We start from the raw sequence: 27,852 nt of genomic DNA, 5'->3' as shown, positions 1-27,852 counted from the left end.
GCACCTTTCACAACCTCAGATCGTCTCAAAGCACTTTACACAAAATGAAATACTTCACTGTTGTAATGTAGGAAAAGTGGCAGCCAATTTGTGCACAGCAAGATTCCACAACAGCGATGTGATAACGTCTGGATAACCTGTTTTGTGATGTTGGTTTTGGGATAAATGTTGGTCAGTACACTGTGGAGAACTCCTCTTCAAAATAGTGGATATGGACTCTTTTAGGTACACTCGAGAGGAAAATGTGGCCTCGGTTTAATGTCTCACCCAAAAGTCGGCACATCCAACAGCAGAGATTGAGGAGACTGGGCCTGTATTCTCTAGAGTTTCGAAGAATGAGAGGTGATCACATTGAAACTTACAAAATTCTTACAGGATGTGACAGGGTAGATGTGGATAGGATGTTTCCCCTGGCTGGGGAGTCTAGAACCAAGGGACACAATCTCAGGACAAGGAGCAAGCCATTTAAGACTGAGATGAGGTGTAGAGAGTGGTGAATCTCTAAAATTCTCCAGCCCAGAGGGCTGTGGAAGCTCAGTCATTGAGCATTTTCAGAACCAAAATTGATAGATTTCTGGAGACTAAAGACATCAAAGGTTATGGAGATAGCGTGGGGAAGTGGCACTGAGGTAGATGATCAGCCATGAGCTGTTTGAATGGCAGAGCAGGTTTGATGGGCCGAATAGCCTACTCCTGTTCCTGTGTTTAGACGTTACATCACTCCTTCAGTACTGCACCAGGAGTGTCGGCCTGGATTTTATGCTCAAGTCCCTGGAGTGGAGCTAGAGCCCATGACCTTTTTGTTTATTCTTTCACGGATGTGGGCATCGCTGGCTGGGCCAGCATTTATTTCTCATCCTTAGTTGCCCTTGAGAAGATGGTGGTGAGCTGCCTTCTTGAACCTGCTGCAGTCCATGTGGTGTAGGTACACCCACAGTGCTGTAGGTACACCCACAGTGCTGTTAGGGAGGGAGTTCCAGGATTTTGACCTAGCGACAGTGAAGGACCTGCGTGGAGGAGACCGAGAACTTAATCGGTGGACATCGAGCACCTTCAGACACGCTCCTGGTCTGTTCAAGTGGCTAATTTCCCTCTTCCCATTGCCTTTCTAGAGAACTGGCTTCCACTGGGAGACTCTAGTGCCTTGAGTAGCCCACTCCTTGCTTTCAAAACTGTCCAGAGTAAGATTATCCCGACTCCTGTGAGCCTTTTCACCAGGGCAGACTTAAAGATGTGTCGCACTGAGGAGTTGCCTCAGTCTGCATGTGCGTGTTGAATGTGAGTGACTCGTCTGAGTCTTAAACCTCTTCTTCACTCTTTCTGATGTGTTCACATCCTTCCTCTAGTGTGGCGCCTAGAACTGTGCACATCCTTTAAAAAGTACCTGGATGAGCACTTGGCACGTCATAACATTCAAGGCTATGGGCCAAGTGCTGGTAAATGGGATTAGGTAGGTAGGTCAGGTGTTTCTCACGTGTCGGTGCAGACTCGATGGGCCGAAAGGCCTCTCTGCATTGTGAGATTCTGTGATTCTGTCTGAATCTGCCATAGATAGGAGGAGCACTGAGTTAACTTAATTCTGTTTAAACAACTGGTCTCCAATCCTGCATTGTTCGAATGAGACATTAAACCCCATCTGCCCTCAAGTGGAGTAGGAGAGCCCATGGTACTGTTTCAAAGAAGAGCAGGGCAGTTCTCTGTGGTGCCCTGACCAATATTTATCCCTCAACCAACATTACCTAAAACCAGATGATCTGGTCATTATCGCATTGTGGGTTTTTGGGAGCTTGCTGTGCCCAATTGGCTGCACTTCAAAAGTGCATCATCGGCTGTAGAGTGCCCTGGGGCATCTTGGGGTCATGAAAGATGTGGAAATGCAGATTTATACTTTTCTTTCTGTTTTGTGTGATGTGCAGGGAGAGATACTCTCATCTCCCTTATGTTTCCATCTGCAGCCAGTGGCGAAACTGATTTTACTCCTGAACACACTGGACAGGTGGATCGATGAGACGCCTCCGGTCGACCAGCCTTCCCGATTTGGTAACAAGGCGTTTCGCACTTGGTACGGCAAGCTCGAGAAGGTACGGTGTCATTAGAACAGTTGCAACTAGGCGGAAGCTTTAAAGAGAGTGTCTCACTATTAAATCCTTTTCATAAAAGCAAATTTAAAAAGTACACGAGTTTTATTTTTGGAGGTGGGAACGTGGGCTTGGCGGGGTTGGGGGCGGGGGCTTGGCTGGGGGGGCACAATGATGCAGCAGAGAGACAGTTCTGTTAGATTTAAACAGGCAAAAAGCAAATTTACTCAGTTCTTCATTAAGAACATTGATCAACATGTGGATTGGACACTGAGTAGGTGCAGAAACCAAGGGACATACTTCACGAAGCAGTTGGATATCATGTGGTTTTATTTCCTGTGTGGATGAGTAAGGATTGAATCCATTTTGTGTTCGCTGTTTAATTTGTGTCAGGACAGAAATAGTTGCTACCTCGATGATTGGCCATTAAGTTTATGATCACAGAATTGTTACGGCGCAGAAGGAGGCCATTCGGCCCATCGTGTCCGTACCGGCTCTCCAAATGAGTAACTTAGGGCCAGTCTCCTGCCTTTTCCCCGTAACTCTGCATGTTGTTTCTATTCAAATAATTATCCAATACCCTCTTGAATGCCTCGATTGAACCTGCCTCCACCACACTTCCAGGCAGTGCATACCAGACCCGAACCACTCGTTGTGTGAAAAAGCTTTTTCTCACGTCACATTTGCTTCTTTTGAAAATCGCTTGTAATCTGTACCCTCTCGTTCTTGATCCCTTGACAAGTGGGAACAGTTTCTCTCTATTTACTCTGTCCAGCCCCCTCATGACTTTGAACACCTCTATCAAATCTCCTCTTAGCCTTCTCCTCTCCAAGGAAAACAGTCCCAACTTCTCCAATCTTTCCTCATAACTGAAGTGTCTCATCCCTGGAACCATTCTTGTAAACCTCTTCTGCACTCTCTCCAATGCGTTCACATCCTTCCTATAGTGTGGCGACCAGAACTGTGCACAATACTCCAGCTGAGGCCTAACCAGTGTCTTATATAAGCTCAGCATAACCTCCCCGGTTTTGTGCTCTAATGCCCCTATTAATAAAGCCCAGGATACCATATGTTTTATTAACTGCTCTTTCCACCTATCCTGCCACCTTCAAGGACCTATGCACATATACACCCAGGTCCCTCTGCTCCTACACACCCATAAGAATTGTACCCCTTATTTTATATTGTCTAAGATGTTTTTGTTAATGTGTCTGTCTCTGTAACTCCCTCCAGCCTGTCTCCCCCCGTATGGTAGTTCACTGGCAAGGACAATGTCTAATCTCAGTCTCCAGTTTATGCTGAGTCTCAGGCATGGAAAATCACAGATTTCCCACTCACCTGGCTCTGGAAGCACAGTGCCTGGTGAGTAGAGGGTAGGGTTTGTGGAGCAGTGCCTCCTGTAGTCAAATAGTCTGTTGACGCAGATGGTCCAGGCTGCCCTGTGAAGAATGGAGACTTTGGTCTGGAAATGAAAGCAGAATCTTCTCTAACGTAGACGCGAAGTAACACGAAGGCTTGTTAGAAATTCATCCAGAACTTGCGGCCCCTGTGCCCTGTCTCATGGGAAAGTTGCTTTCTTGTGCTGTTTCCTAGTGCGGGAGGTTGGGGGACATTGTTGGGGGTTGGGGGGGGGGTGGTGGGGGGAGAATTTTGAGGTTGTCCCGAGCTGTAAGGGGACTGGGGTGGGGCGAGTCTGCCTCATGCCATTCATGAGATCCCAGCACTTGCACTGATTTCCTTTCTTGTCACAGGAGGCTGAGAACTTGGTTTCCAATGTGATTCCCCGCGAGTTGAGTGCTGCTGTTGTCGAGGCTGCAGTGTATTTAAAGGAATCCGTGGGAAACCCAACAAGAATAGACTATGGAACAGGTAACCACGACTTAATATCCCTGTGTGCGGGTGCAGGAAGCGAATCAGCAAATCTGCTTCCTTAACCCCTTGCTGCAACTGTGTGCTGTGCTGTGCTGTTCCTAGATTTTCCACTAGATGGCAGTGTTTGTCAAGTAATCAGATCACCACACGTATCCAGTGAGGATCTGGAGCTTAAATCTGGACTGTGCAGTTACTCCAGCTCTGCTGATGTGCATTGTCAGGAATTTCCCCCCCTCCCTCTCTGACTTCTGTGCTTCCCACCTTTCCCTGGTTGACGGTGTGAATGGACATTCTGTCAGGCCCCTCTTGACATGCCGCTTGACAATGCAGCGAGGGGCTGCAGTTAATTCAGCCCCGTTTCTGCTTTTGTTTACACTTTCATGCTTGTCATGATTTTCCTCACTCACTGTGTAAGGAATTTCGCAGCCTGAATCCAGATCCTACCCTTCTCCAGCGCGCATGGCCTCCCAGTTACTGATACCAGGTATAGCTGCTCAGAGTTAAAAGTGGAGAAATGCGGGAAATACTCAGCAGGTCTGGCAGCTTCTGCGGAGAGAGAAAAAACAGAGTTAACGTTTCAGGTCAGTCTTTTAAGCAGGAAAGAAAGGCATCAGGTGTGCGTTTGTTTAAACGGTGAACGCTGACGGCCTCGATGATGGTGGCCGTTCAGGACCAGTTACTGGCTCAGAAATTCCACTGCCTTTCGATGAGATAACGCTGACAACTCCCTCAAGGTATTTCAATTGTTACCATCACCTGAAAAACTCTGAATGTTGCCCACCCTGTGTCTCGATACCAAATTAAAGAAAGCGCTCCCATTTATGTGGTGTCTTTCACATTTTCTAGATGTCTCAGACCACTTTACAACCAATATCATCCCTGATAAATATCGGCCAGGATACCAGGGAGATCTCCCCAGCTGCTCCTCTGTAGGTTGTCAGTGGGATCTTTTATGTCCACCCGAGAGGGCATCTCGTCCGAAAGATGGCATCTCCGACAATGCAGCACACCTCCAGTCCTGAACCACACCCCCACCAGCAGTGCGGTTCCACCTCGGGCAGTATGGCACCTCCCTCACAGACCACCACACCCCCCCACATCCCCGGCCCAAACCGGCAGTGCAGTGCTTCCATTGGTCCTGACCACCCCCCTCCCCCCCCCCCCCCCCCCCCATTGCAGTGCTCCCTCGGACCTCGCTCGCAGGCAGTGCCTCGCTACCTCAGTCCCCCACCCCCACCCCCCGACCCCCCACCCCTCAGCAGTTTGCAACACTCCCTCGGTATTGGCACTGGGCGTGTCAGCCTAGATTATGCGTTTAAACCTCGTGGAGTGGGTCTTCAGCCACAAATCTCTGGCTCCGTGACGGGAGAGGGTTAACCCACTGAGCCGTGGCTGTGTGAAGTCCTTCAGATGTAATGATTGACCTGGGACAGGCTGTAGGTAATGGCAGCGAAAGCTCTGTAATTCTTTGGTTGGATACTGTATGGGGGCTTCGAGTGGATGAGCTAATGTTGGTCATTCTCGTGGCCTTTCTCATTTCTATCTAGTGATCTCATCTTTTGCTTCCAGCATTTCTTCTGTTGGGTGAGAGTTCCCAGCTTCCATTGGTATGTTCAGTGATAACAGGGGAGTCGCCACCAGGCTGACTTGTAAAGAGCTACAATTAATAGCTGGTGCTGGCGATGTCATTAGAAAAGGTTCCAGGGAGAGACACCAAGACCAGCAGAGTGAGGTATCAGGATTCACACGCACAGCAAGATTAGTGCAAAATACTGGCTCGAGGGATTCAAGATTTTTTTTAAACTTTAATTTTTGGGGTGCGCGTATCATTGGCAAGGCCAGTATTTATTGCCCAATCTTAGTAGCTGTTGAGAAGTATTTTGAACCACTGCAGTCTGTGATGAATGTGTTCCTAAAGGTCGTGGTGGGGATGGGGTCACAGGTTTGGAAGGTGCTGTTGAAGTTTTGGCTTTTTGTGCAGTCTTATAGCATGTGTTGGAGGCCATTCAGCCAATTGTGCCTGTTCTGGCTCTTTGCAGGGGCTACCTGATTAGTTTCACTGCCCTACTCCTTGGGGAAGGAGCCTGCAAATGTTTCTTTTTCAAATACTTATCCAATTCCCTCTATCCTTGCAAACAACTGTCCCATCTCCGAGCTGTTTCTTTTCTAAAATCCTGAATGTGTTTTCACTTCTCAAGTCTGTGCCCATGATTCCCAAAACTCCACGTTTGAATCCTCCCATCGGGTTTCTGCCCTTGTCACAGTACAGAAACAGTTCTTATCAAAGTCACAAATGACATCCCCTGGGACTGTGACAAAGGTAAACTTTCCCTCCTCATCCTCTTGACCAGTCTGCAGCCCCTGACACGGTTTGACCACACCATCCTCCTCCAACACCTCTGCACTGCCGTCCAGCTGAGTGGGGCTGCTCTCACCTGGATCCATTCTTATCGATCTAATCGTAGCCAGAGAATCACCTGCAATGACCTCTCTTCCTGCTCCCACACTGTTACCTCCAGTATTCCCCGAGGATCTATCCTTGGCCCCTCCTATTTCTCGCCTGCTTCCCCCCCCCCCCGCCGCCCGGCACTGTATTCATTTTTACATGTACGCTAACGCCAGCCAGGTCTACCTCACCTCCACCTCTCTTGACTCCTCCACTGTTGCTAAATTTTCAACTGCATCCAGTACTGGATGGGCAGAAATTTCGTCTAGTTAAATATTGGGAGACTGAAACCATTGCCTTCAGTCTCCACCATAAACTCAGCTACCAACTCCATCCCTCCCTGGTAACTGAACTGAACTAGCCTTGGTGTTGTACTTACCTGAGATGAGCTTCCAACCACATGTCCACGCCAACGCTAAGACTGCCTCCGTAATTTGGCCCGATTCTGCCCCTGCCTCGGCACGTCTGCTGTAGACCTGCAGCCATGCTTTTGTTACCTCTAGATTTGACTATTCCAGCACACTCCTGGCTGCCCTTCCATTTTCCACCCTCTGTAAACTTGAGGTCATTCAAAGCTCTGCCGCCTGTGTCCTAATTCACACCCGAGTCCCGTTCACCCATCACCCCCTGTGCTCGATGACCTACATTGGCTCCCAGTTGAGGAATGCCAAAGTTTTAAAATTCTCATCCTTGTTTTCAAGTCCCTCCATGGCCTGTGCTGCCACCATCTCTGTAATCTCCTCCAGCTCCACAACCTCTGGAGATCTCTGTGCTCCTCTAATTCTAGCCTCTTGCACAAACTGATTTCAATTTCTCCACCATTTTGTGTCCATGCCTCCGGCTGTTGAGGTCCTGAGCGTTCAGTATCACCCCCCCTAAACCTGCCCACATCTCATCATCTCCCTCCTCTGAGACGCTCCTTAAAATTTCCCCCTTTGACCACTCTTGGTTATCTGCCCTAATATCTCCTTATGCGGCTCGGTGTCGATTTTATTTGATAATTGCTCCTGTGGATTGTCTTGGGATTAAAGGCGCTATATAAATGGAAGTTGCTGATGATGTGGCAAGTTATTATTGAACCTGCTTCCACTATCCTTTTTGACAGCACTTTCCAATTCATCATAACTTGCTATGTTTATAAAAAAAAACCTAAATTCTCTTCATCTGCCCCTCTGGTTCTTTTCCCGATTCTCTTCAATCTGTGTCCCTCTGGTTGCCGACCCTCCTGCTACTGGAAACAGTTTCTCCTTATTTACTCTGTCAACACCCTTCATAATTTTGAACATTCCTATTAAATCTTTCTCTGCTCTAAAGGAGAACAAATCCCAGCTTCTCCGGTCTCTCTTCATCTCGATTCAATGCTTTAATACAAACATACAAATTAGGAGCAGGAGTAGGCCTTTCGGCCCCTCGAACTTGCTCCGCCATTCAATACGATTATGGCTGACTTGATTGTAGCCTCAACTTCACTTTCCTGCCTGATCCCCATACCCTTAGATTCTTGGCTGACAAGGGAGTAAATCTACCTCAGCCTTAAAAATATTCAATGACCCTGCCTCCACCGCTCTCCGGGGAAGTGAGTTCCAAAGGCTTCCGACCCTTGGAGAGAAAAAAAAAATTCTCATTTCCATCTTAAATGGGAGACCCCTTACTTTTAAACTGTGCCCCCTAGTTCTCATTCCTCTCAAGAGGAAACATCCTCTCAGCATCCACCCTGTCAAGTACCCTGAGGACCTTAGATGTTTCAGTAAGATCACTGCTCACTCTTCTAAACTCCAGTGTATACAGGCCCAGTTTAGCCCAGCCTTTCCTCGTAAGATAACCCCTTCAACCCAGAAATCGGCCGAGTGAACCTTCTCTGCACTGCTTCTAATGCAAATATGGCCTTTCTTAAATAAGGAGACCAAAACTGCGCACACTACTCCGCATCTGGTCTCACTGATGCCCTGTACAACTGTAGCAAAACATCCCTACTTTTATATTCCATTCCCCTTTCAATAAACACCAATATTCCATTTGCCTTCCTAATCACCGCTGTACCTGCAGACTAACTTTTGAGGCTTTCCATGAGTCGTGGGCACCACAAGGACTGGAGCGATTTATCGATACCCCAGCTTAGTAATATCTTGATTTAGTTTCCTTCTGTTGAATGTTAATGTTTGGTTAAGTTCAGTCGGGCTTTTTGTTTGATGGCAGTGATCGGGAGGATGCAGGGTTATCCGTATGGATGGTTATCCGTATGGATGGTTATCCGTATGGATGGCAGTGATTGGGAGGATGCAGGGTTATCCGTATGGATGGTTATCCGTATGGATGGCAGTGATTGGGAGGATGCAGGGTTATCCGTATGGATGGCAGTGATTGGGAGGGTGCAGGGTTATCCGTATGGATGGTTATCCGTATGGATGGTTATCCGTATGGATGGTTATCCGTATGGATGGCAGTGATCGGGAGGATGCAGGGTTATCCGTATGGATGGTTATCCGTATGGATGGCAGTGATTGGGAGGATGCAGGGTTATCCGTATGGATGGCAGTGATTGGGAGGGTGCAGGGTTATCCGTATGGATGGTTATCCGTATGGATGGCAGTGATTGGGAGGATGCAGGGTTATCCGTATGGATGGTTATCCGTATGGATGGTTATCCGTATGGATGGCAGTGATTGGGAGGATGCAGGGTTATCCGTATGGATGGTTTGCGATAAGGCAGCTCCCTCCTACCATGAGACTAATTTATTAATGGAACCCAGCCTCCTCTTACTCCTGCTGTTGCTCTGAGAGCTGCTGGGAACTAAGCAGAGTATGATCTATCCCCCTCTTTGCCTTTCCCATTGGAGAAGCAGCTGGGCTTCACGCTGCTGTGAAGCCTCTTAAACTTGGCGTCCAGAACCCTGTGATGTCTCCTGTTGGTGCTCCAGCTTCCTGCAAAAGCTGTGCAGTTGAATTGTTTGAAAAGTGTTTTCGTTAACTTTCCCCAGCCAGAGGGTCCATTGGTTCAGAATCACTGGGCTGTGGGTGTGCCTCTGTGTGTGAGGGACCAGGTGTGTGCGCGCGGGCAGGGGGCTGGGCCAGTGTGTGTGGGCGGGGGGCCGGGCTGTGGTTGCGCGGGGCGTGCAGGGAGGTGGTGTGTATGTGTGTGTTGTGGGGGGTTGTGTGTGAAAGAGAGATTTAGCTTGGCTGGGTGTCTGCAAGTTGGTTAACAACAAGATTGGACTCAGCTGCGATGCACCCCACTGTCTAATACCCGACTAAAATGTCATTGTGCAGGGCCAGAGTGGGTGAAGTACCAGAGGGTGTGTTGGTGCATTTAGGAGTAAAGGATAGAAAATAATGTTCCATTGGAGATGTCCATCTCTCCTTGTCCCCCGTCATGATGAAGCCATAGTCCTTGACTTGTTCTGTCTCCCTATCTGACACAGGCCATGAAGCTGCGTTTGCTGCTTTCCTCTGCTGTCTCTGTAAGATTGGAGTCCTGAAGGTTGATGACCAGCTTGCCATTGTATTTTATATATTTGATCGGTGAGTCCGTTTGTATTATTGTTCCCCATGTGCAACTACACGTTGGGTTGGGTTATGCCTAGGGTTTGAATTCAGTGCAGGCTTATGGAGATAAGTTTCCTCTCTCTGCTGGCTACAACAAAAACTTGCATTTACATAGCGCCTTTAACGTAGTAAAGCATCCCAAGATGCTTCACAGGAAGATAAATTGGACACAATCTGACTTTGAGCCGCATGAGGTATTAGGGCAGTTTGGTCAAAGCCTTGTCAGAGACCGAGGTTTTAAGGAGCACATTAAAGTTGGAGATATTTAGGGAGAGAATCCCAGAACTTAGGACCCAGGCAGCTGAAGGCACAGCCACCAATGGTGAAAATTAAGGGTGCGTAAGCGGCCAGGATAGGAGGGACGCAGAGATCTCTGAGGATTGTAGAGTTGGAGGAGATTACAGAGATAGCGAGGGGGTGAAGCTACAGAAGGAGTTGAAAACAGGGATGAGAATTTCAAAATCAAGATGTTGGTAAACCAGGGAATGATGTAGGTCAACGAGCACAGGGATGATGGGTAAACGGAGCCCTTTAGGAAACAAGTTGGTGCTGTTCCATTCCCATTTTCTCTGCATGGCTGTGTGTGTTCAAATAGAATAGAAGAGGAAAGGGGTCTGGGGGCACAGGGATAAAAGTAGCAAGGTTACAAGACCATAAAAATACAAAAAGCACTGGGGTTCATTTCTAGAGGGATACGTTTGGAATGTTGCCAAGTTATGCAGAGCTTATATATACTGTACTTGGTCAGTCCTGGGTGCAATCCTGGTCCCTATATTACAGAAAGGATATAGAGTCACTAGAGAAGGTGCAAGCAAGATTTACAAGGATTATACCAGAACTGAGAGGTTCTAACTACCAGGGAAGATGGAACAGGCCAGGGCTCTTTTCTCCAGGAAAGAGAAGGCTGAGGGGTGACCTGATAGAGGTCTTTAAAATTGTAAAGTGGGGGGGGGGTGGGGGGGTCAGTAGGGTAAATGTAGAGAAGATGTTCCCACAAAACCAGGAGTAATACATGTAAGAGAATTACTAATAGATCCAATGGGGAATTCAGGAGAAACTTCTTTACCCAGAGAGTGGTGAGAATGTGGAACTCACTCCCACAGGGAGTGGTTGAGGTGAATTGTATAGATACATTTAAGGGTGAAGCTGGATAAACACACGAGGGAAAAAGGAATAGAAGGATGTGGTGACAGAGTGAGATGAAGAGAAGTGGGGGCACTTGTGTGGAGAATAAGCATCAGTGCAGTCCAACTGGGGCAAAGATGCTGTAAAATTTGATGTAATCCCAACCAAGTAAAATACTGCAGATGCTGGGAATTTGAAATAAAAACAGAAGATGCTGGAAATCCTCAGCAGGTCAGGCAGCTTGGAGAGAGAAACAGTTAACGTTTCAGGTTGTGACCTTTCATCAGAACAGAAGCACACAGTCTCAAGATTTTGCCTCCTCCAAATCCACAGGTACCTGCAGGTGATGCGAAAATTGCAGAAAACATATCGAATGGAGCCAGCGGGTAGCCAAGGGGTCTGGGGCCTCGATGACTTCCAGTTTCTTCCCTTCATCTGGGGCAGTTCCCAACTAATAGGTAAAATGTCGTCATCTGCTTGCCCCCTTTTTCCGATTATTCCCCCCATTTCTGATGGGGTTGGATCACTGCATTCCCTCATTGTACTCTTAACTCAGGGGGATGTTAGTACAGGAGAGTGGTAATGTTACAGGATTAGTAATCCAGAGGCCCAGACTAATACTCCAGAGACATGAGTTAAAATCTGAACATGGCAGCTGGGGAATTTAAATCCAATGGATTAATAAATCTGGAATAAAAAGCTAGTCTCGTTAATAATAATCATTAAACTGCCGGACTGTCATTAAAACTCCATCTGGTTCACTACTGTCCTTTTAGGGAAGGAAATCTGCTGTCCTTACTTGGTCTGGCCTATGTGTGGCTCCTTACTCATAGCAACGTAGTTGACTCTTAACTGCCCCCTGAAATGGCCGATCAAGCCACTCAGTTAGAAGGTGGCTCACCACCACCTTCTCGGGTCAATTAGAGATGAACAACAAATGCTGGCCTTGCCAGTAACACCCACATCCCATCTGGAATAACTGCGTTCAGTTCTGGGCACTGCAACCTCAGGAAGGATGCAACTCGGGAGTGGGTGCAGCGCAGATTCACCTGAATGATACCAAGCTACAAGGGTTAAATTACCTTATACTTGTATTTGTATCCGACTTGTTTTCCTTTGACTATGGAAGATCAAGGGAGTGATCTAACTGAAGCGTTTAAAATTGATAGGATCAACAGAAACTATCCCCTCTGCTGAGGGGGAGTCCAGAACAAGGGAGCAGAATCTTAAAATGAGAGCCATGCTGTTCAGGGGTGATGTCAGGAAGCACTCCTTCACACAAAGGGGAGTGGAAATCTTGAACTCTCTCCCCTGAAAAGCTGTTGATGTTGGGGGACCATTGAAAATTTCCAAACTGAGATTGATAGATCTGTGTTGGGTAAGGGGATTCTGGGTGACAGAACCAAAGTGGGTAGATAGAATTAAGATCAGTCATGATCTAATTGGTGGAACAGGTTCATGAGACTGCCTGGCCTCCTCTTGTTCTTAGGAAGTATCTTTAATTCTGTGTTTTGCCACACTTTGATCCGCATTGTGGAGAGAGGGACAGAGTCAAACAGTCCCGCACTTCCCCCAGTCTATATGTCAGCAGACCAGAGTGGCAGGCAATCATGAAGTTTTAAGTCAATTCACACGCTAACATCCAGACCTATAATCATTAATTTTTATCTCCACTTCCTCTGTTGACTGATTTTTTTTCCCCCTTGCCCAACATTTTGAGCTCAGAAGTTGAATGTGGAGTTTGCTCCTACAGATATGCCTGTTAGTGTCTGCTTCCCCCCCCCCGCCCAACCCCGACCCTTCAGTGGGTACAAGTGGCTTCTGAAACGTGATAATGGCCTGTGCAGACAATCATAGCACAAACCCACACCCTTCCATTTTGTGTGGAGAGTGGAGAAGCTGGGGTTGTCCTCCTTAGAGCAGAGAAAGTTAAGGGGTGATTTCATAGACGCGTTCAAAATTCTGAGGGGTTTTCATGGAGTAAATTAAGAGAAACTCTTTCCAGTGCAGGAGGGTCATTAACCAGAGGGTCATAGACTGAAGGTAATTGGGAAAAAGGGGAGATAAGTAGAAATATTTTTACACAGTGAGTTGTTGTGATCTGGAATGTGCTGTCTGAAAGGGCGGTGGAAGCAGGTTCAATAGGAACTTTCAAAAGAGAATTGGATAAATACCTGAAAGGAAAAGGAATTACAGGACGATGGGGAAAGATCATGAGAGTGAAATCATTTCGATACCTTGTTCAAAGAACTGGTGCAGGTATGATGGGCCAAATGGCCTCCTTTGCTGTAAAATTCTGTGATTCTGTGTAACACTTGGGGAGCTACAATTGGCCTGGTTCTCTAGGCTTAGCTAGGGGTGAAAATCAATCGAGTTACTGGCCCTGAGTGCAATCCATTTGAACCCTGTTGGTGTGTGTCAGGACGTATTCCTGCCCTGCTATCCAAGTCATGTTTTATGGCACATTTCTAACTAAGGTCAATCCCCCTCCTCGAAGTATCAGGGTCTCCTCTCCTGTTTCAGCTATGCTCAATCAGTAGCACTCTCGCTTCTGAGTCAGAAGATTGTAGGGTCAAGCCCCACTGCAGAGACTTGAGCACAACGATCTAGGCTGACTGAGGGAGTCCTGCACTCTGTGAGATGCCGTTTTTCAACCGAGACTCTAAACTGAAGGCCGAGGGTCCATCTTCCCTCTCAGGTAGGCATAAAAGATCCCATTGTTTCGAAGAAGACCAGGGGAGTTCTCCCCAGTGCCCTGGCCAATATTTATCCCTTAGTCAACATCACAAAAAGAAAGACATCTGGTCATTATCACATTGCTGTTTGTGGGAACTTGCTGTGTGCAAATTGGTTGCTGCAATTCCTGCACTTCAGAATGTATTTGATTGGCTGTGTAATGCTTTGGGACATCCTGAGGTTGAGAGGTGCTATATAAATGCAAGTCTTTGCTTTTCTCTAAGTACCAGAGTTGTGTCTCCTGCCCGGATGCCCAGCTCAGTATTCTCTATTGCCTCGTCCACTTAAAAACTCCTCCCTCAATTAGATTTTGACTTGAGGCCAATTGCTCAGTAAAGTGTTCAGAGTCTGGCTGGTTAGTGATGTCCGTCACTCAGTGGTCAAGCAGCTTAGATGCTGTCGCTTGAGAAATGGTCACTAGGATGAGGATGTTTGTTCAAGGGAGAATCAGTGCCTTCAGGAGGGAGTTGGGGGAGGGATCAGCAGCTTTTTTTTTTACTTCAGGGCTGTATTTGAATAGTCATTTTCTCTGTTCTTTCAGATCACTCCACCCTTACGCCAGCCCATTTTGTGGATGAGAAAGTAGTGAATGAGCACCATAAGGAATACATGTTTCTGGAATGCGTCAGGTTTATTAATGAGGTGAGAAGCGGAATCCCACGATCAGTGTGACTGAGTTGCTGCTTAGGGAGGGGAGCTCTGGGGCGCCGGACCCAAAGGCTGTCTGTAACCATCCCCTTGAGGCTCAGAAAAGCAGCCAAGAAATAGTAACACAACATCTGCACAACATACCAACCAGAGCATGGAGTTATTTAAACCATTGAATACTAGCAGTGCAACCCAGAAAACATAGCAGCACAGAGATTTCACCTGCTGCCCCCCAACAACCACCCCCCACTCCCCTCAGCCTGCAGAGCAGCCTCAACAGCTCTGTGCTACGGGGAGGAGGCGAGTGCAAATTCCCTGTTGCGCTCTTCAGCCATATGCACTCTCAGGTGGGTGTAAAAGATCCTGTGGCACTATTTTGATGAAGTGCACAGGAGTTCTCCCTGGTGTCCTGGCTAATACTTATCCCCCAATCAGTAAGAATTAAATGGATTATCTGGCCCTGATCCTATTGGGTTTTGTGGGATCTTACTGTGTGCAAACTGGTAGCCACATTTCCTACATTGCAACAGTGACTGCACTTCAAAAAGTATTTCATTGTCTGTAAAGGCACAAGTCAGGAGTGTGATGGAATACTCTCCACTTGCCTGGATGGAGTGCAGCTCCAACAGCACTCAAGAAGCTCGACAAGCAGCTCGCTTGATTGGGACCCCATCCACCAACTTCAACATTCACTCCCTCCACCACCGACGCACAGTGGCCGCAGTGTGTCCTATGTACAGGATGCACTGCAGCAACTCACCAAGGCTGCTTTGAAAGCATCTTCCAAACCTGCGACCTCTACCACCTGGAAAGACAAGGGCAGTTGACCTGCTTATCCCCGGGAATCCCAAGCACTATACTGTCGCCCCAATACCCTCACCCCCTACAGCCAGCATGCAGGAGCTTCCTGTTCCCACTCATCCACAGCTGAGCAACATTGTCTAGGATACCAGCACCCATCCCTCACAATCGTCCAATACCCTTGATCTGCCCATAAGCTAGACCAGCAGCCCAAATGCCAGTTTTTTAAAAAAATTCATTTACAGGATGTGGGCATCACTGGCCAGCATTTATTGCCCCTCCCTAATTGCCCTTGAGAAGATGGTGGTGAGCTGCCACCTTGAACTGCTGCAGTCCCTGAGGTGTAGGTACACTCACAGTGCTGTTAGGAAGGGAGTCCTAGGATTTTGACCTAGCGACAGTAAAGGAACAGCGATATATTTCCAAGTCAGGATGGTGAGTGGCTTGGAGAGGAACTTCCAGGTGTTCCCATTTATCTGCTGCCCTTGTCCTTCCAGATGGTAGTGTTCGCGGGTTTGGAAGGTGCTGTCGAAGGAGCTTTGGTGAATTCCTGCAGTGCATCTTGTAGATGGTACGCACTGCTGCTACTGTGCATTGGTGGTGGAGGGAGTGAATGTTTGTGGGTGGGGTGTCACACAAGCGGGTTGCATTGTCCTGGATTGTGTCAAGTTTCTGGAGTGTTGTTGGAGCTGCACTCATCCAGGAGGATCCAGAAGTAGCACCTGAACCAACCATTGTGATTAACCACGGTCAAAGCACAATTCCAATGACAGTGGCATGTCTGTGATTGCACTGCAGCCTCCTTCCCTTAACAGCACTACCGAGATAGGGAACTCTGGAATGAAACACAGGGTAGAACTAATATTTACTTGTGGATCAACATACACTTGAGTGTAAATCTTAAATTTAAATATGTTGTTCTGTAATTCCCTGTTAAAATGACACTGCCCATTCATTTATGACTTATCCAAGGTCAGTGGTGAGCACAGCAGATATTGCTCCAGGATTGATCATGTGTGTGACCTGTTTGTTGAGTGTGCTGCGTTTTAACTACCTCCTGACTAACTGCTTTCCAGTCAGACACTCTGGTTTTACAATGCAGGCTGTTTCTGCAGCTTTTAAAGTCCACTGGATTACTTCCAATTTACAGCAGAGGAACAAGGCAGTCAAGTCCATACAAGCCTCCTCCCAGCCTTCTTCACCTCACCCTCACAGCGTATCTTTCTATTCCTTTCTGCCTTATGTGCTTTTCAAGCTTCCCCTGAAATACATCTAAGCTATTCACCTGAACCACTCTCTGTAGCAAGGTTCACATTCTGACCGCTCTCTGGGTAAAGAAGTTTTTCCTGAATTCCCTATCGGATTTAATAGTGACCATCTTATATTGATGGCCCCCAGTATTCATCTCCCACACAAATGGAAGCACCTTGTCTGTGTCTACCCTATCAAACCCCTTCATAATTTTAAAGACTTCCATTAAGTCACCCCTCTGTCTTCTCTTTTCTAGAAAGAGCCTCAACTTGTTCCGTCTTTCAGATCAGTTTGTAGGCTATTTTCTGAGTGTGCACTTCCTGCAAAGGATCTTGGTGAAAATCAGGAGTTAAAGAAATTGTTTCCCTACAACTCCTGACACACTGGCTCAAGCTGCGATGGGGTCAGACAAGATCCATTGCCCTCCAAGTAGAGTAGTCATAATCTGCCCAAGGGCAAGTTCTCTGCTCATTTCTCCACACTTTGCAGGCTTGCACTTTTCTCTTCAGTTGCCCGTAGGAGTCTCCCAATTTCAATTTCAAGCTGTCTAACATCATCGTTCTCTTTCTTCCTCTTGGTCCACATTCCTCTAGTCTTTATTCAATCACCTCCTTCAGCAAGTTCTCATGACTTATAACATGATTGGATTGGCCATATTCTCTTTTCTTGATGATCTTCACTAACGATCTTTCCCCCTCCAACACCCCGAGAACTTCTTCGTCGCTCCCATGTTCACTCCATCTTTCTTCAGAACCACATCTCACAACTTTCTAGTCTTTGGATGTCCGCTTTTCTTAAGGGTCCATGTATTGGTCCCATACAACAAGACACTCCTAATCACAGCCGTGAAGAAGAGTCATACAAACTCGAAACGTTGACTCTGTTTCTCTCTCCACAGATGTTGCCAGACCTGAGATTCTCCAGCATTTTCTGTTTTTACTCCAAATCACAGTCCTGACATTCTTTTCTTACGATCTCTACTCATTCCTATGCTGAGCTATTCTTTATATTTGGAGAATGAATTATTTGCCTTTGATATTCTAGCTCTGATTTCTTTCTGGCAGTGACCATCTTCTGACAGAATGCTTCCTAGTCACTTAACTTGTGATACCTGCTCCAGCCATTGACCATTAAATCGACCTCTGCTTTCCCACCATTACTTCTTCCAATCTTTTGTCTTTTTTTATATTAATTTTCATTCTGTCAGTTTTCGCCACTTTATTCATTCTATCCATTAGTATCTGTAGATCTTCTGCTGTGCTACCCAATAGGGTCTAGTCGTCTGTAAATCTCACTCCCTTCATCATTTTGACCTCCTGCTTTAACACCTTTCTGGACTTCAAGTGCTTCTTTTATCGTGGCTTCCACGTAGATGTTGAAGAGCAATGGTGATAGGAAACAGCCTTGTCCTCCAAGAGGCTATTGTCCATTTGTTGAGATAGTCTTTCTTTTATCCTGCCAACTTGCCTTTCATTTCTGTAGCTCAGTCCACGACCTTACAGCCTACTAAAGCACTTTACAGCCAATGAAGTGTCGTCACTGTTATTATGTGGGAAACAAGCAGCCAATTTGCTTGTAGCAAGCTCCCACCAAACAACAATGAGATAAATGGCTGGATAATCTCCCTTTGTGGTATTGGTCAAGAGATAGATATTGGCCCAGGATACCAAGACAGTTTCTCAATTGCTTCTACAAATGGTGACTGTTGGGTCCTTTCTTAAAAAATTTGTTCATGGGATGTGGGTGTCGTTGTCAAGGCCAATGTTTGTTGCCCGGCACTTAAGAGCAACTAAGAGTCAAACACGTTTGGAGCCACATGTCGGCCAGGTAAGGATGGCAGATTTCCTTCCCTAAAGGACATTAGTGAACCAGATGGGTTTTTAAATGATAAAAAAAAAAGCCTGTGGTGGGCTTTGAATCGTGTCCCCAGTTCATTAGCCTGACAACTGGATTAATAGTCCAGTGACGTTACCACTACACCACTGGCTCCCCATTTATGCTTACCTGAGAGGGAAGGTGGGTCTTCGAATTAACATTTCATCCAAAAGTTGGCACTTTCAACAGTGCAGTGGTCTCTCAGTACTGCACTGGGAGTGTCAGCCTAGATTGTTGGTCTGCAGTGTGACTTAAACCTACAGCCATCTGACTAAGAGGCACATGTGCTACCTACTGAGCCATAACTGATTCTGGCAGCAGGTGGCAAATCTTTTGTTTAAAAGATGGCTCTTCTGATGATGCAGCACTCCTTTGGCGTTGCACAGGGTATTCGTGAGCGGAGGTGATGTAGATCAGTTTTTATATCTCGCTGGTATAAAGTGCATCCCTGCTGGCCTGTGTCCGATTACATGAAGTCACTTAATAGTTTTCAAACTGTGGCTTATTGATGGTAAGCTTTAGGATGGCTGCTGAGAACCTCAAACTCTGCACATTTCTCAGAAAGATTATGAACAAATGCTAGATTTCTTTTTAAACCTTTTTTATTTTTGGAATTTTTTCCCTCTTACTCCAGCACGAAGATGCCTGTCATTTTCTGCATCAAGTACACATCCACACATTGCTGCTAAGTTGGGAGCAGTGTCAACTGAGCTCAGTCACAAGTACTCTCGCCTCCGATTCAGAAGGTTGTGGGTTAAAGTCCCAGGACAGAGACTTCTGTACAAGCTCTAGGCCCATATTCCCAGTATGCAGTCATGAAGCAGCACTACCCTGCCGGAGGGGCAGTACTGCGGGAGCGCTGCCCTGCCGGAGGGGCAGTACTGCGGGAGCGCTGCCCTGCCGGAGGGGCAGTACTGCGGGAGCGCTGCCCTGCCGGAGGGGCAGTACTGCGGGAGCGCTGCCCTGCCGGAGGGGCAGTACTGCGGGAGCGCTGCCCTGCCGGAGGAGCAGTACTGCGGGAGCGCTGCCCTGCCGGAGGGGCAGTACTGCGGGAGCGCTGCCCTGCCGGAGGGGCAGTACTGCGGGAGCGCTGCCCTGCCGGAGGGGCAGTACTGCGGGAGCGCTGCCCTGCCGGAGGGGCAGTACTGTGGGAGCGCTGCCCTGCCGGAGGGGCAGTACTGCGGGAGCGCTGCCCTGCCGGAGGGGCAGTACTGCGGGAGCGCTGCCCTGCCGGAGGGGCAGTACTGCGGGAGCGCTGCCCTGCCGGAGGGGCAGTACTGCGGGAGCGCTGCCCTGCCGGAGGGGCAGTACTGCGGGAGCGCTGCCCTGCCGGAGGGGCAGTACTGCGGGAGCGCTGCCCTGCCGGAGGAGCAGTACTGCGGGAGCGCTGCCCTGCCGGAGGGGCAGTACTGCGGGAGCGCTGCCCTGCCGGAGGGGCAGTACTGCGGGAGCGCTGCCCTGCCGGAGGAGCAGTACTGCGGGAGCTGGCAGGTGCCATCTTTCAAAATGAAACATTAAAATGATGTCTTGTCCACAAAAATCCCACGGTTCTTTTTTGAAGAGTTGGGGAGCTCTCCCCGGTGTCCTAGCCAATATTTATCCCTCAACCAGAATCACTAAAACAGATTATCTGGCTATTATCACATCACTGCTTGTGCGATTTGGCTGTTCTTAAATTGGCTGCTGAGTTTCCTACATTACAACCGTGACTATGGTTGTCTATTTTGTCCATCACCAAGAGTGACTCGGTAGAGCCGCTACTGACCAAGCTGGCTGAGCCCTAAAGGGCTATGCTCTATACTAGGTCCTCGGCAGCTGGTGAGGCAACCAACAAGAGGGAAAAACCTACTTGACCTTGTCCTCACCAATCTACCTGTCACAGATGCATCTGTCCATGACAGCATCGGTAGGAGTGACCACCGCATAGTCGTTGTGGAGACGAAGTCCCACCTTCATATTGAGGATACCCTCCATCATGTTGTATGGCACTACCACCGTGCTAAATGGGACAGATTTTGAATATATCTAGCAACTCAGAACTGGGCAGCCATGAGACGCTGTGGGCCATCAGCAGCCGCAGACTTGTATACAACACAATCTGTAACCTCATGGCGCGTCATATCCTACACTCTACCATTACCATCAAGCCAGGGGATCAACCCTGGTTCAGTGAAGAGTGCAGGAGGGCATGCCAGGAGCAGCACCAGGCATATCTTAAAATGAGGTGCCAAACTGGTGAAGCTATAACACAGGATTACTTGTGTGCATAAGCAGCAAGTGATAGACAGAGCTAAGCAATCCCACAACCAACGGATCAGATCTAAGCTCTGCAGTCCTGCCACATCCAGTCGTGAGTGGTGGTGGACAATTAAACATCTCACTGGAGGAGGAGGCTCCACAAATATCCCCATCCTCAATGATGGATGAGCCCAGCACATCAGTGCAAAAGACAAGGCTGAAGCATCTGCAGCCATCCTCAGCCAGAAGTGCCGAGTGGATGATCCTTCTTGGCTGCTCCTGAGGTCCCCAGTATCACAGATGCCAGTCTTCAGCCAACTCAATTCACTCCACGTGATCTCAAGAAATGCTGAAAGCACTGGATACAGCAAAGGACAACATTCCGGCAATAGTACTGAAGACTTGTGCTCCAGAACTTGCCGTGCCCCTAGCCAAGTTGTTTCAGTACAGCTACAACACTGGTATCTACCCGGCAATGTGGAAAATTGCCCAGGTGTGTCCTGTACAAAAAAAGCAGGACAAATCCAACCTGGCCAATTACCGCCCCATCAGCCTAATCTCGATCATCAGCAAAGTAATGGAAAGTGTCATGGACAGTATTATCAAGCAGCAGTTACTCAGCAATAACCTGCTCACTGATGCTCAGTTTGGGTTCCACCAGGGTCACTCAGCTCCTGACCTCTTTACAGTCTTGGTCCAAATGTGGACAAAAGACCTGAACTCAAGGTGAGGTGAGAGTTACTGCCCTTGACGTCAAGGCAGCATTTGACCGAGTGTGGCATCAAGGAACCTTAGCAAAAGTGGAGTCCATGGGAACTGGGGAAAATGCCGCTGGCTAGAGTCATACATAGGACATAGGAAGATGGTTTTGGTTGTTGGAGGTCAATCGTCTCAGTCTCAGGGCATGGTTGCAGGAGTTCCTCGGGATAGTGTCCTCAGCCTAACCATCTTCAGCTGTTTCATCAATGACTTTGCTCCAACATGAGATCAAAAGTGGGGATGTTCGCTGATGATTGCACAGTGTTCAGCACCATTCGTGACTCCTGATACTGAAGCAGTCCATGTCCATATGTAACAAGACCTGGCCAATATTCAGGCTTGGCCTGACAAGTGGCAAATAACATTCATGCCACACAAGTGCCTGGCAATGACCATCTCCAACAAGAGAGAATCTAACCGTCTTTCCATGACATTCAATAGCATTGCCATCACTGAATCCCCTACTATCAACATCCTGGGGGGTTACCATTAATCAGAAACTGAACTGGACTAGCCATATAAATACTGTGGCTACAAGAGCTGTCCACCATCTACAAGACTCAAGTCAGGAGTGTGATGGAATACTCACCACTTGCCTGGATGTCTGTAGCTCCAACAACAATTGAGAATCTCAACACCATCCAGGACAAAGCAGCCCACTTGATCAACATGCCATCCATCACAATAAACATTCACTCCCTCCACCACTGATGCACAGAGACAGCAGTGTGTACCATCTACAACATAGAAACTAGGAGCAGGAGTAGGCCATTCGGCCTGTCGAGCCTGCTCCACCATTCATTATGATCGTGGCTGATCATCCAACTCAATAGCCTGCTCTCGCATTCTCCCCATATCCTTTGATCCCTTTCACCCCAAGAGCTATATCTAACTCCTTCTTGAAAACATACAATGTTTTAGTCTCAACTACTTTCTGTGGTAACGATTTCCACAGGCTCACCACTCTCTGGCCATGCCAAGATGCACTGCAGGGTGCACTCCAAGGCTCTTTTGACGGCACCTTCCAAACACATGACCACTACCATCTAGAAGGACAAGGGCAGCAGATAAATGGCAACACCACCACCTGCAAGTTCCCCTCCAAGCTGCTCACCATCCTGACTTGGAAATATATCGCTGTTCCTTCACTGTCGCTGGGTCAGAATCCTGGAACTCCCTCCCTAACAGCACAGTGGGTGTACCTACACCACATGGACTGCAGCGGTTCAAGAAGGCAGCTCACCACCACCTTCTTAAGGGCAATTAGGGATGGGCAATAAATGTTGACCTAAGCAGTGACACCTTCACTCCCAGAATGAATATAAAAAAATCAAGCTAATGTAAAGCTAATTGGAAGGGAGAAACCAACTCAACTGTATGTTAGCTTTTGCTGCAGTTTAATTGCTCTGGATGATGTAATGACTGACTGACTTAAGCTTTGTCCCACATGCAAGACTGCTGCCGGCCAAGGTCCATCACAATCTCTTAGAATCAAAGAGCCATCAAGATGATGTAATGAATTACGTTGGCTTGTTTCTGTGCTGTAAATTCATTCAGCCCAACTGGCCTATACTAGTGTTTAATCCCCATGCAAGCCTCCTCCCACCACTCTTCATCTCGTCCGATCAGCAAATCCTTCTATTCCTTTCTCTCTCACGTGTTTATCCAGTTTCCCTTTAAATGTATCTATACTATTCACCTCAAACTACTCCCTGTGGTAGCAAGTTTCACATTCTCACCACTCTCTGCATCTATTCTGTTGAGGCCCTTCATAATCTTAAAACCTCTATCAGGTCACCCCCTCAGCCTTCTCGTTCTAGAGAAAAGAGCCCAGCCTGTTCAACCTTTCCTGATCGTTAGAACCTCTCAATTCTGGTATCATTCTTGAAAGTCTTTTTTGCACCTTCCCTAGTACTTCTATATCTATTTTGGAATACAAAGACAGAAGTGTGCTCAGTGCTCCAAGTATAGTCTAACCAAGGATCTACGTAAACATCATCAATGTTCAAAGACAGGTTTTAAGTGCTCTAACTCACCTAATTGAAAGGAGCCTTTAGTATATGATGTAGCAGTAGCACCCTAACAATGTTCCAGGAGTGTTGGGCAGGGGGTGGTGCAGGTGTAGGGGAAAGGAGTGGAGTGGTGAGGACTTGGACTTGGCACACAAAGAGTTACAGCTTGCTTGCAAGTGGGAGGAAGGACGAGCAAGCTCAGATTTCAGTTAAACGGCAGAGGAAGCTTGCACAGGAAGAAGGAAGCTTGAGGCCCCTTAGCTGCTAGAGAAATAGTTTAAAAGGGTCAGTTCCCCTGGGGGGACTGTGAAGCTTGAAAGTAGTCACTGAGTAATTTCCTACCCAAGATGGCTGCTATGACTCAGATTCCCTGAGGACCTCCTCCAGCCTCGATGTTTGCTGTGAACCCAAAATAGCTTCCCTTTGCTTTGAAGAAATCCATTTTTCTCATGTGAAAGGCTGCAGAAGAAAATGTACTACTGCTCACTATTGCAACAACGTGTTAAAGATTGCCTGCTCTGACTCCTCAGTCTAACTTTCTCATTCTGACTTTTATTCCTTTTCATTTTTTCTTGGAAGGAAGGACTGGACACATAAATCACTGAGTTTTTTTTTGCTTCAGCTGATGTCTGTTACTCCAGTCCTGTAATTTTTTGATTTGTTTTTTTTTTAAATCAAAATGAGAAATAGATCCAGTGGTTTGCAGTTTTCATAAGTGTCTGGCTTTCAGTCACGCTGGAACAGGGTTTAGGGAAGATTGGGTGTAAAGCAGAGCCCAGGAACATCCTTCCAAACTCAGTCACTCTTACTCTGTTTGCAGTCTCAGACTAGCAGTGCTGGGTCAAAGGATGAGATCGATATCCTCTGTGACTTGCATCAAATCACATAGGTGTCAGCCGTGGCTCAGTTTTGTCTGAGTCAGAAGGTTGTGGGTTCAAACCCCACACTGGAGATTTGAGCACCAAATCTAGGCTGACAGTCCCAGTGCAGGAAATACTACGCTGTTGGAGGTGCCTTCTTTAAAAACATAAAACACAGAATGAAGCCATTCGGCCAGCTGAGAAAAAGCTATCCTGACTAATCCCGCTTTCCAGTTCTTGGTCCGTCGCCCTGTAGACTTTCAGAAGAGACATTAAGGCAAGGCTCCATCTGCAGCCTTAGGTGGGAGTGAAGTATTTCATCACTATTCAAAGTATCCTGGCCAACCTTTGTTTCCTCATTATTCAACATCACTAAGGCAGAATATCTGGTCCTTAGGCAGCACCTTCCAAATCCACAGCCATTATCATCTAGAAGGAAAAGGGCAGCAGACACATGGGAACACCACCACCTGGAAGTCCCCCTCCAAGCCACTCACCATCCTGACTTGGAATTATATCGCCGTTCCTTCGCTGTCACTGGGTCAAATTCCTGGAACTCCCTAACAGCACTGTGGGTGTACCTACACCACAGGAACTTCAGCAGTTCAAGAAGACAGCTCACCACTGCCTTCTCAAGGGCAATTAGGGATGGGCAATAAATGCTGCAAAGATGCCCACCTCCAGTAAATTATTTTTTTCATTCATTGGATGTAGGTGCTGCTGGCTAGGCCAGCATTTATTGCCCATCCCTAATTGCCCTTGAGAAGGTGGTGGTGAGCCGCCTTTTTGAACCGCTACAGTCTGTGGTGTAGGCTACGGGCACTTAAGAGTCAACTACATTGCTGTGGGTCTGGAGTCACATGTAGGCCAGACCAAGTAAGGATGGCAGATTTCCTTCCCTAAAGGACATTAGTGAACCAGGTGGGTTTTTACAACAATCGACAATGGCTTCATAGTCATCATTAGGCTTTTAATTCCAGATTTTTTTATTGAATTCAAATTCCACCATCTGCTGTGGTGGGATTCAAACCCGGGTACCTCAGAGCATTGCTATGGGTCTCTGGATTACTAGTCCAGTGAAAATAACACTATACCACTACAATAAATAATGAATTAAAGAAAGGTAAGGTATAAAACCAATGGAAAGGTGCAGTAGACATGAGAGGTCATATCAGTTAGACTTGAGAAGTTGACACAGTTACACTAGAGTGAAGCAGGCAAGGGTTGACCCGATAGATTACAATAAGGTAAATGTTGAAACCAGGTCACCATTTCTTCTCCTCCCTCTCCACCTCCTTCAGAGGAAGGTTTTAAAAGGAATTGGTTAGAATCGGAGGAGCGCAGAGATCTCAAGATGCTTGTGGGGATGGAGAGGATTAAGAAATAGGGAGGGTGAGACAACGGAAGGATTTGAAAACAAGGATGAGAATGTGCGTCCTTTCCTTTTTTTTTGCTTGCCTTAATCTGACTGCGATACTGAGCAGGGCTGCAGCATGTGAGCAAATTCTCTGTGGTTGAGCTGTTTTCCCCCATCCCTTCATTGGCTGGAATGTTTAAATATTGAGGTAGAACAAAGGTCAACCTCAGCCTCTTCAGGAAGTGCCCTTCCTGATATCGGCAGATGCTTCTGTCCAGGGAGTGGCAGTGATGTGTGTAGGAGATGGGGAGACCCGTTTCTTTGTCAGCAGATAAGACCATGAAAAGGGCAAGTGGAATCCCTTTGTATCTACAGAGAGCCTACAACAGCACAGAAGTAATGCTGAACTTATATAAGGCCTTAATCAGGCCTCAGTTTGGAGAATTGTATACAGTTTAGGGGCACCCATTGTTGGAAGGTTGGAGAAGTTGGCAGTGTAGAGGTAGCCCCGCTTTAAATTGCCCTCCCCTCTGCCTTATACATTTGAATCAGTCCCTGGTTAGTAGTAACCTGTGATGAGGTTATAAAGAGAGACTTGGGAAGGTGGAGCTTCACTCAGCTGGAAACAGTTAAGGGGTGAGGTGTTAGACAACTGCAAGATTAATGTTTAGATATAGAATTTATATCACAGAAATGGGCCATTCAGCCCACCTGATCCTTGCCAGTGTTTATGCTCCACATCAACCTCCTCCCATCCCTCTTCATCTCACCCCATCAGCACATTTCTGTTTTCCTTTCACCCTCATGTTTATCCAGCTTCCCCTTAAATGTATCTGTACTATTGACCTCAACCACTCCCTGTGGTGGTGAGTTCCACATTCTCACCACTCCCTGGGTAAAGAAGTTTCTCTTGAATTCCCGGTTGGATTTATTAGTGACTATCTTATATTGATGGCCCCTAGTTCTGACCTCTCCAGCAAGTGGAAGCATCCTCTCTCTGTCTACCCCATCATATCTTTCATCATTTAAAAGACCTCAATCAGGCTCAGCCTTCTCGTTTCTAGAGAAAAGATCCCCTGCCTATTCCGTCTTTCCTGAACGATCCATACAGACTGCTGCCAGTGGCAGAAGAGTGGGGTCCACTCCATAAGGACCAATGATGGGACCACTTTTGTTCACAATTATTTTCTAGCGATTTAGGCTCTGGAATCAAAAACACAGTTTTTAAACTCACTACCACAGGAATTAGTTGTGGCAAATAGTATAGGTGCGTGTAAAGGGAGGCTAGATAAGCCTACAAGTGGGAAAGGAATGGAAAGTTCTGCCGATGGAGTTAGATGAGGAAGGAGGGAAATTTGAGTGGAGCGTAATTGCTGGCGTGGTCTGGTTGGACCGATTGGCCTGTTCCTATGCTGTACATTCTATATAATTCTATATTACCGGACAACCACGTGGGTTTCTGTGTAGAAGTGAGTAAAGCCACAAACCACTGTTTGTTTCTGCAGATGAAGACTGGCCCTTTTGCGGAACACTCCAACCAGCTGTGGAACATCAGTGCTGTCCCTGCATGGTCTAAGGTTAACCAGGGACTGATTCGAATGTATAAGGCAGAGGTGAGTGCAACTCAAAGCGCGATTACCCCTAACCAGTACCCTCCGTAGCCCAGTGGTTAAGTTTAGTGCCTGGTGTACAAGCTCCTCCTGTGTGCAGTACTTTGGGACTAGCAGTCTGTTGAAGACACTGAGTACCAGTTGTAGCAGGAGTGAGTTAGCACATACTCATCCTGGCAGTGTTAATAAAAGCAGGACGATTTGCTTCACAGTTTCTGGCAAGGATTCCTACCCCTAATTAGCATCCAGAGATTCCTGCTGGAAAGCAAACCTGCATTTACTGGTTTGTGCTCACCTGTGATACCCTCCCAAGTCGAATAGACTGACCGTCCAGGTTCAACCATGAGAATGGGCGCTCTGGTGAGGTACCACAGGGATGCCAGCACCCATGGAACTGCAGCCCAGTGAAAGCCACGGCCTCTGGTAATGTGGAGAGAGATGCAGACTGTAGGACACTGTTAGCTGTGGCTCAGTGGATGTCACTCTTGCCTCTTGAGTCAGGAAACTGAGTTTAAGCCCCACTCCAGAGACCCGAGTGTATATCCTGGGTTGACACTCCCAGTGCCAGTACTGAGGGAGCACCACTGTCAGAGTGCTGTCTTTCCAATGAGATGTTAAATCGAGGTGCCGTCTGCCATTTC

General features: G+C 47.3%; 1 protein-coding gene across 1 annotated transcript in view; it reads left to right on the top strand.

Annotated features, from left to right (window-relative positions):
• Positions 1 to 27,214, top strand: part of ptpa (protein phosphatase 2 phosphatase activator) — a gene marked incomplete at its 3' end in the record, with an annotated part of 29,982 nt that extends 2,768 nt beyond the window's left edge. The window contains exons 3-8 of the mRNA XM_078537682.1: positions 1,956 to 2,081; positions 3,830 to 3,947; positions 9,816 to 9,915; positions 11,398 to 11,522; positions 14,342 to 14,442; positions 27,107 to 27,214. Coding sequence (XP_078393808.1) covers positions 1,956 to 2,081; positions 3,830 to 3,947; positions 9,816 to 9,915; positions 11,398 to 11,522; positions 14,342 to 14,442; positions 27,107 to 27,214 — 678 coding nt within the window. The remainder of the gene's footprint in view (positions 1 to 1,955; positions 2,082 to 3,829; positions 3,948 to 9,815; positions 9,916 to 11,397; positions 11,523 to 14,341; positions 14,443 to 27,106) is intronic.
• Positions 27,215 to 27,852: the final 638 nt, after the last annotated feature.

Source organism: Cetorhinus maximus, unplaced genomic scaffold (genome assembly GCF_964194155.1).
Source record: "Cetorhinus maximus unplaced genomic scaffold, sCetMax3.hap1.1 HAP1_SCAFFOLD_2801, whole genome shotgun sequence".
Taxonomy (NCBI): Eukaryota; Metazoa; Chordata; class Chondrichthyes; order Lamniformes; family Cetorhinidae; genus Cetorhinus; species Cetorhinus maximus.
The sequence above is the reverse complement of the archived record's forward strand: the minus strand, read 5'-3'. Positions and strand labels throughout refer to the sequence as shown.